Genomic DNA, 9,986 nt, shown 5'->3' on the forward strand with positions numbered 1-9,986 from the left:
ATCCTGATATATGATTTATAATAATAAATATGAGTGTTGCGCTAATCTATATCAAAATAAAATTGAATTAAACCATGTAATTATGCAAACATGCATGATGCTCATAGCACTTTGCTAATAGTACTATGAAACCATCAAAAATACTGCACAAAAATTGTGCACAAGGTGCAAACAATAAAAGTGACACACAATTGTTGTGGATGAGTATATAAATTAATATAAATATAAGTATTTCCAGTCCAAAGGAAAGTCCCAGCTAAAATCAGGAACCACATGCAAATGTAGAGGGAAAAAGCCAAAAAAGTTGCCTTCTAGTAAGTGCTTATCCCAAACACAGTGGTGGTGTGGATCTCACTGTGAAGTGTTAGCAGAAGATTACCCCCTTTTTTGGATTTTTCTCTCTACATTTGCAAGTGACCATGTATACCAATTGTAGAGCTAGGGTAAAAGATTTACAGATAAAGTGCATTTAATTGCTAAGGGTTGTCTAATTTTATTTTCTAATGGATTTGCAGCTGATACTTCTTTAATATCTGTATGGAGACATGCCAGTGAAGGAGGGACGAGTGTCAGGAAAACTACCTGGAGGCCACAAGGTCACATGCAGTCAACCCCAGTCCACTTCATGCCTTTCCCCAGAGACAGCAACAGCTACACACTTACAAAGATGGTGAGTATGTAGAAGAACATGTAGGATGGGATAAGTGGAGGTCAACTGAATCCAACCACTGCTGCGCACCAGAGGTGTAACTAGAACCTTCAGGGCCCCGCTGCACGAGATAATTGAAGAGCCCCCCTGACTCCTAGCCGGGGCCCTTCCTTCTGAGTCCGGGGTTCTTCCCTCAGAGCCTATGGCCCTTACTCCCGTCTCGGGGCCCTTTATTACAGTCCCACAGTGAGCCCCTTCCTGCTGTCTTTGGTCCCCCCATGGGGGTGAAACGCCAGGGTCTGGTCGCAAGTGAGACCTTTGTGACCCTGGTAGTTCTGCCACTGTTGTCAGTAATTCTTTGTTTTTGCTATTTTATTTATTTATTTTTTACTATTTTTTTTTTACAATTTTACTTTTAAATATTTTTAACAGCTTTTTTAGGAGCCCCAGAGGGCTCCAGGGGGGGGGCCGCGTGGCTACCCTGTATACCTGGATAAAAGGGGCAGCATATAGGGGAACCAATGCCCTCCATTTTCCTCCTGCAGCAACCAAAAGCCTTCCTCTCTTCCTTTCCCCTGCCGCAGGCGGAAAATGGAGGGCATTGGTTCCTCTATATGCTGCCCCTGCTGCCCCTCCTATCTAGGTGTATAGGGGGAACCAAATGGGCCCACTGGAGCATGAGGCCAGGTGGCAATTATGATCCCTATAGTTACACCCCTGTTGCACACACAAGACAAGTACACACATATTTTGGGTGGAATTGTCCTTAAATCAGTGAATTGCTAATGCATTAGCAACATCCTTGTAGATGTGCTAAGCCAGAAGGTCTTCTTAGTTTATTTTTATTCTGTTATTTATAGAATCAGTTGCAGGTAGATTCAGTAGCCTTTTCAGAGTGCTTCTGGATGGTTGCACAGTTTCTTGTTATTCTGTGCTGAGCAGCCTTCCACCTTGAGTGCCATAGATAGCAATGCACGGAATCTGGGAATACAGTCTGCTTTTTTACAGGCCTGGAGCCATTTACAAATGGAGGGTGCCTGCAGCTAGAGAGATGTAGCTGGCGGGGCAGTCAGGTGAGGGAAAATGAAGGCCAGAATAGGAATCAGAGCCTTTCTGCTCTTAAGTTACATTTCCAAAGCTGGTTTAAAGAGGATCTTTCACTGGGATTAAAGGGGGCAAACTGCTGCAGGTACCTAGAGGTGCACAAACCTGTAGCAGTCTCCCAAACATCCTTATCACAGTGCTTGCCTGTTCAGATGGGCAAAGCTTTGACAATTCCAAATAATATCAGAGCCTTCTGCTAATCCCATCCCCTAAAACATTTTTATTGGCCCATTACTATGATGGGCAGCCTCACTGGCAAATAGGTGGTAGGAAGGGATGGACAAGTTTGAGTATTATCAAGAAGTGCCGCAGCTTTGCCTGTCAGCACAGCCTGAGGTTTAGCCATGACAGGTGGGTTTTGTTAGCTGCTACATGTAAGTGTAGCTACTGCTAGGTGGTGGCATGTTATACTTGCCGCAATTTCAGTAACAAACTCTCTTTAAGTACCACATTTTCACGTTTGAAAGTGTACTTTTAGGTTGGGTTCACACTGTTGCATTGTGGTTAACACAACGCATGGAAAAACACATTTTGAAAGTTGGTGCACTACAGTGCCAATAATTCTTAATGACACCCCAATACATCTTGCCAAAAGACATGTATTGTGGTGCACTACTTTGCCAAAAAAAAGTATATGCACCATCAAATGAATGAGCTTCCATAACACAACACTCATTAAGGCAGGGTTTCTCAACTAGGGTTCCTCCAGAGATTGCTAGGGGTTCCTTGAGAAATGAGCAATTTCTGCATCTCAGATAAATTCCCACTAACACCATAGTTATCTGCAAGGGGGAAATTCTTCCCAATGACCACAAGTGTAAAGCACATTCTTCCCACTGACTATCACATTATTGTATTATGAGTTGTAGATAATAGTTGTTATTAGCAGGGGTTCCCTGTGACTGTAAAGTTATTTTAAGGGTTCCACTGTGTTGAAAAGGTTGAGAAAGGCTGAATTAATGTGTGTTATAATATGCCTCATCATGCGTTAACACATCACAACAGTGTAAACCCAGATATTATTCTGAGGATAACCTGATGTGTCTGCATACCAGTGAGATCCCATAGAACTCTGGTTCTGAGCCCTGTAACCTAATAATTCCATAATATAATTCTTCTGTTACTGTTCTGTTACTTGATGTGATTAGCTATTTGTTAAGTGTTGCTGATGTTTGTCATTTATCATATATAGGTCAGACCAGAAAGCTGTCAGCAGATACTCGGTCCAGAGCTCCATCAGCCTCTAAGATCTGAGTCCGGATATGAACATTCTCTTCGACACCATCCTATATTAGCTGATAACTCTCGACATCAAGTTACTGTTCAGTTACCAAGTGAGGGTTTCAGACTAGGCAAGCAAGACAGAGATACTTTAGGTTGCTGTAGAAAAAATATGCACAGATCAAAACACAGTGTGCCAGTAAATGTTGGTAGCCCTCAAGTAAGATGGGCGTCAGCCCATGATGATTTGATATACACACATAATACTAACCAGAAAAACATCAAGCGCCATGCAAATCAAAGACTGGTTACCCAAGGGTGGTTACATGGACAGCCTCTACAAGATGTCTTCTCAGAGCAGCCTAATACATCAGAACCAAGATTCAGGCCCAGTCCTTCTAGAGAGAACCATCCATCATTTGATGTTTTACACAATATCTTTAGCCATAATGTACACAATTCTCCAAAGTCAAAAATCTTTGGTGTGTCCCCACTTGAATCCAAGGCTTGCTATGCAGGGATCAGCTCCCACCAGTCGAAATCTAAGAATCGTTTTGCGAGCCACCGTAATATCTGTTATGAGGACCATGGAGCTAAAGCCAATAAATTCCAGCTGGAAGATTCTTTGGAGTTGAGAAACAAACAACATCTGTTCTCACCTTTGGGAACAGACATGGATCCACCTCATGACATTTTCTGCACCAGTTTTTCACAAAAACAGAGAAACAGCAATACATCTGGTGACTATAGCATATGGAGTTCACCGTTTTCACTGAGAGAAGCCACTAGTGTGGTGAGTAATCATGACACAGGATGGCACAATGGGGACAATTGGCCACACAGAACATCACATCAGTACAGTCAATGGAGAAAGAGGCCCATAGCAATGCCTCCAACATCTGTAGAGCCAGAAGATTCTTTTGTTGATTTTTCCTATGCAAGATCACTGCAAAGTGAGCTAACAGATAAACTAAGCCCCGAGACCTGGGTCTACCCAAGAATGAGACTCTACTAACTGCACCTTCAGAGTTTCCAAAGTCAAAGCCTTTCTTTTCATTCTTGCATGGAGTGAGGATGGGTTAGAACTTCTGTCAGGTTATTTTTGCTGTCTGCATCCCCACTAAAAAGCTTCACCCTCAACCCCTGTCCTGGTGATAGAAAGTGAAAGGAAATCCAAACAGCTTTTGGTGCCACTAAAAGTAGAGGTGAAAGCATAATCCTGTGTCCCAGAAAATGGGATGCAGGCTTGTCCTGACACCAATCCAGAGGGCTAGGTAATGTAAAGAGAAAAGAATTGCCGCTACTCCCGATTGGCTCAAGCCTTGGCCTACATGTCTCCAACAAGACATGTAGATGTGGAGACATGTAGGCTGAGGCTGTTCCTCATCATTTATTCACCTGGGCTGGTCGGGAGTAGCGGCGATACTTTCATCTTTACATTTACCTCTTCCACACCTCAAATATTCTCTGTCTTGCAGAACCAAGTCATGGTCTTGGTCAGGACAGAAAGTTATTAGAAATCAAAAAAATTCTACAGTTGTCACAGAAACAGAAATAGGGGGGGGGAATAGGTTCCAGTGACAGCTGTCTAAGGGGGAATTTCTTCTAAATTTAGAGAGATCTCCACTTATTTCCTGTTGTGTCTCCAGGACAAAAAAAAAATGGAAATCACCCATCGGAGTGTAGAGGGCAATAAAAAAAAAAAAACACCTGACAGGGGTTTTACCAATTACACTTTATCTGCATCTAGAAAAAGTCTTGGCTTTAGATATACTCTAAAGCACTTATGTAGCTTCAGATTGCTTTTATGCTGTGGTACATTGGCCCTTGAGATAAGTGTTTGCATGGTCCAATTGACAGGCCCCTCATTACAGTTCTGCATTGGGCAGATCCATTCACAGCAAAGATAATCAATTATAACATGGTACTGAGGGAGCTGTTTTGTGAGTTGCACTGTAGAAATGACGTCAAAAAGATAGCATGCAATTTTTTTTCAAAACAACTGAATGCAAGAGAATTCGGCAGCTGGATGAGGAAACCAGGAGATATGATTTGGTCACCACTCCCAGAATAATCATTACATCTGGAAGCGACATCAGACCTGTTTCTGTATAATTTGAGGGTATTCTGAAGAACTAATTTGTACAACTTCAATAAAATTTTTCTAATTTTCATAAATGTATTGCACCCAATCCATGATTCAGTCACACGTACTGTCATAAGATAAGCAGTGTTGAGTGTTGATTTTAGCAGTGCAAGCAAAATATACTCAGTAGATGCAATCGCTATTACAGGAATTTTTATCATCTAACATTTGAGTGTTTCTTAACCCTTTTTCAGTCAAGACACCCTTTAAAAATTATGGACAATCTCGAGGCACCCTTTAAAATTTTTGGACAGTCTTGAGGCACCACATTCTAAAATGTAAAAACTATTCTAATAGTTTTACATAATGCAGCAACATCCACAAGTCCAAGTAGGACACCCAACGTTAGAGATGATTTATTCTTCCAAAGCAAATGCACTTTTGCAAACTGGTTCTGACTAATATTCAAATGTTTCTCCATCACTCAGCTAATGTCACCCCACCGCTGATGGAGAGGGGCAAGGGAGGGTCAAACAAGGATGCTATGAAGGCGACTGACATCCTCCTTTACAACTGATGATGCCATTGGTCATTAGGACGCTGGCGGCTAGAAGGTTGTAATGGTGCACAATGAAAACCTGTGACTTATGTCGCGTACACACGAGCGGCCTTTTTGACCGGACTGGTCCCTCGGTTTATCCAATGGACTTTCGACGGACTTGCCTACACACGATCACACCAAAGGCCGACGGATTCGTACGTGATGACGTACGACCGGACTAAAATAAGGAAGTTGATAGCCAGTAGCCAATAGCTGCCCTAGCGTCGGTTTTAGTCCGTTGGACTAGCTTACAGACGAGTGGATTTTTCGACCGGACTCGAGTCCGTCGTAAATATTTGAAACATGTTTTATTTCTAGGTCCGTCTGACTTTTGGGAAAAAAAAGTCCGCTGGAGCCCACACACCATCGAATTGTCCGACGGAGTACGCTCATGTGTACGCGGCATAAGTGTAACTAAAAGGCAGCCTTCATCCACACGCCAACTTGTATACAATTTTTGGGAAATTTTTAGGCATTTTGCCAAGGCACTCCTGAAGAAACCTCTGGGAACTCTGGTTGAAAATGGCTGCTCTAACTGATTGATCGGTGTTGCAGCACATCAATGTTATTTGCAACATTATTATGCAAGATCAATAAACATTTTATTTTACTTACCATTAAAGCAAAACTATAGGCAGAAATCATAATCTCAGGATTTCAGCTATGTGCTCCACATATAACTTCTATGTTGTAGTTTCAGTTGTAAGCATCCTCTCTGAAATGAACGCAGGTCAATGCCGTAACCTCAACCAAACCCTATTCAAAATTATGGTAATAATACTGGTCCATCCGAGAGCTGACGGTAGAAAATAAAGAAAGAGTTCTGGTTACATGATTACCTTTCCTCTCCCGGCCAGTTGATTGGACAGTGAAGGTTCTACAACACGTTATTGAGAAGGTCCCCTCCTGTAAGCATATTTACAGTTTTAGATTGACAACCATGTACAATGCAATACAGCTCTTACGCTTCTTTCACATGAGTGGTCCGAACGGGACTTCTCTATTAAGCGGCAGATGTAAATGGACATGTGTCTGTTTACACTCAAAAAAAGAGGGGAAGGACAGAGCGGCGCCAGGCAGGCATGGTGTAGCACAAAAAAAATATATAAATGCATAGACAACAATTGTACTCACATATTAAAGGGCTGATGAAGAAGGCGTGGCTTACCTTCAAAACGCATCCCTATTGGCTACGGCACTTGCTGGGCTGACAGCACACAAACGATGGCAGAAGATTGTTTCCTTTGACATCCATCCCAGCTCTGTACTGTATATACCACCACGGCGGTCCCCGGTCTCTCCAGCATCAGCTCTCCCTAGACGGAGTCCTCGCATTGCAGGCTTTATTTGAATTGCCAGATAATACATCTCCTCCGGATAGCTGACCGCAGCACTCTTGGATTGTCCTGGAACACACATCTCTGGCCCCAGTCTGTCCCCCCCTTTAACCGCTTGCCAACCAGCCGCCTCAGTTGTACTGTGGCAACATGGCTTGGCTGTGCGAATCACCGTTATCTTACGTCGCTTCCTATTTTGGCCAGTAGTGGCCCCTGCTTGCCCACGGAGCCGATGCGAGTGCCCAGCGGTCACGATCACCGCCAGGCTACCGCGAACGCTCGGGGCACAATGAGAACCGGGATCTGTGTGTGTAAACACACAATTTCCGGTTCTCTGAGGGGAGAACAGACGGATCGTCTTCATACAGAGTATGAACAGCGATCTGTCATCTCCCCTACACAGTCCCCTCCCCCTTCAGTTAGAACACACCAAGGGAACACAATTAACCCCTTGATCGCTCCCTAGTGTTACCCCTTCCCTGCCAGTGACATTTTTACAGTAATCAATGCATTTTTACAGCACTGATCACTGTATAAATGCCAATGGTCCCAAAAATGTGTCCAAATTGTCAGACGTGTCCACCATAATGTTGCAGTCCCGATAAAAATCGCAGATCGCCACCATTACTAGTAAAAAAAAAAATTTATAATAAAAATGCCATAAAACTATCTCCTATTTTGTAGATGCTATAACTTTTGCACAAACCAATCAATATACGCCTATTGCTATTTTTTTTTACCAAAAATATGTAGAAGAATACATATCAGCCTAAACTGAGGAAAAAAATATATTTTTTATATATTTTTGGGGGATATTTATTTTAGCAAAAAGTAAAAAATACTGCGTTTTTTTTTTTTTTCAAAACTGTCGCTCTTTTTTTGTTTATAGAGCAAAAAATAAAAATTGCAGAGGTGATCAAATACCACCAAAAGAAAGCTCTATTTGTGGGAAAAAAGGATGTCAATTTTGTTTGGGTGCAACGCCGCACGACCGCGCAATTGTCAGTTTAAAGCGACGCAGTGCCGAATCGCAAAAAGTGCTCTGGTCAGGAAGGGGGTAAAAGCTTCCGGGGCTGAAGCGGTTAATATGTGAGTGCAATTGTTGTCTATACATTTATATATTTCTTATAATAAACTGTGCTATACCATGCCGGCCTGGCCCCTCTCTGTCCTTCCCCTCTTTTCTTGCAGTTTGTGGATTCTCAGTCCATTGTGAGAAGGCAGCCTCGCACGTAATGTCAGTGTTAGCCAGAGACTGAAGAATAGTGTTCTATCATTGGTGTCAGTTGAAGAAACAGTGCTTCATAGATGATTTTAGTGGGAGCAATAGTGACCCATCTTTGGCGTCAATGGGAGGAATACTACCGTTTGTGTCAGTGGAAGGAACAGTACCCCTGGTGTCACGTGAGAGTAATGGTGCCTTATTATTGGTGTCAGTGGGAGGAATAGTGCCTTATTATTGGTGTCAGTGGGAGGAATAGTGCCTTATCATTGGTGTCAGTGGGAGGAATAGTGCCTTATCATTGGTGTCAGTGGGAGGAATAGTGCCTTATCATTGGTGTCAATGGGAGGAATAGTGCCTTATCATTGGTGTCAGTGGGAGGAATAGTGCCTTATCATTGGTGTCAGTGGGAGGGATAATTATTTTGATGTCAGTGGGATGATCTGTGCCCCATTAATGGAGTGGAAATAATTGTGTCCCATCATGATAGGGGTGAAATAGCTCCGCAAAGGCCAGATAAAGGCAAGCAAAGAGTCACAGTTTGAGGGCACTAGTTTAGGAAATTAATGACGTTCTTCACTACGTGATAAACTTACCAAAGAAGTATCCAGAAAGGCCCACTGCCTAATGAAGACTAGACATTTTATTTCTGATACAGCCCTGCCTAGCTGTGACCGCACACACCAGTAAAAATACAAATCCCTTTATAGGCGAGTGGCCATATCTTGAGTCTGGTTGTAGGCATTTAACAGTAGATTTTAAATCATAAAACAGTCCCCAATTCAATGCCTATGTCAAAAGAGCATAACACTGGAAGATATCATCCTGAAAAACTGAACATGGCACAAAAAATCCATATAGATTAATAAATGGGACTTTAAATATAACCTCATCAGTGTTGTACATAAATCACAGCAACCAAATAACACATAAAAACACAGTTTTTATTCGACAGGAAGTATACAGTCCAATATTAAAAATCCCATAAACATTAGGTGTAGTAATACAATCTAGACATGTAAGCTTTGTGTTTCGCGGATCTTCCGCTTCCTCAGGACATTTATTGAAGCTATTTACATGTCAGAAGTATACAAAAAGAAGGGTTGGGACTTCAGATGAGGTATGTACAGCATGGCTGAAAGATGAGTCAATGTTGAAAAACATATGTTTATTGTCTTGAACAGTGGGTGACATGTGAGTATTTTAAAGGAATGGGTCATTTTACTCCCCCCACGTAGAAATTTTAAGCCAAATGCAGCAAAGTTGATTGGGCAGCACTTTACAGTACAGATGGACAATGATCCCAAACACACTGCAAAACCAACCCAGGAGCTTTTGAAGGAAAAGAAGTGGTATATTCTGAAATGGCCGAGTCAATCACCTGATCTCAACCCAATTGAGCATGCATTTCACTTGCTGAAAGCAAAACTAAAGGCAGAAAGACCCACAAACAAAGAACAACTGAAGACAGCCGCAGTTAGAGCCTGGCAAAGCACCAGTAAGGAGGAAACCCGGTCCTGGTAATGTCCATGGGTTCCAGACTTCAGGCAGTCATTGCCAGTAAAGGATTCTCAACAAAATATTAAAAATGAACATTTTATTTATGATTATATTCATTTGTCCAATTACATTTGCGCCCCTGAAAATGGGAGGACTGTGTATAAAAATGGTTGCAGTTCCTAAAATTTCTACTTGATATTTATGTTCAACGCCTTGAATTAAAGCTGAAAGTCTGCACTTCAAATCCATTTGAATTGTTTTGTTTT

General features: G+C 42.2%; 1 protein-coding gene across 1 annotated transcript in view; it reads left to right on the forward strand.

Moving 5' to 3' along the window:
* PRR19 (proline rich 19) overlaps positions 1-5,214 on the forward strand; it is a 45,426-nt gene extending 40,212 nt beyond the window's left edge. Inside the window, exons 3-4 of the mRNA XM_073602037.1 lie at positions 516-670; positions 2,946-5,214. Coding sequence (XP_073458138.1) covers positions 516-670; positions 2,946-3,989 — 1,199 coding nt within the window. The 3' untranslated portion in view covers positions 3,990-5,214. The remainder of the gene's footprint in view (positions 1-515; positions 671-2,945) is intronic.
* Positions 5,215-9,986: the final 4,772 nt, after the last annotated feature.

The sequence above is a fragment of the Aquarana catesbeiana genome, linkage group LG10 (assembly GCF_042186555.1).
Source record: "Aquarana catesbeiana isolate 2022-GZ linkage group LG10, ASM4218655v1, whole genome shotgun sequence".
NCBI classification, from domain to species: domain Eukaryota; kingdom Metazoa; phylum Chordata; class Amphibia; order Anura; family Ranidae; genus Aquarana; species Aquarana catesbeiana.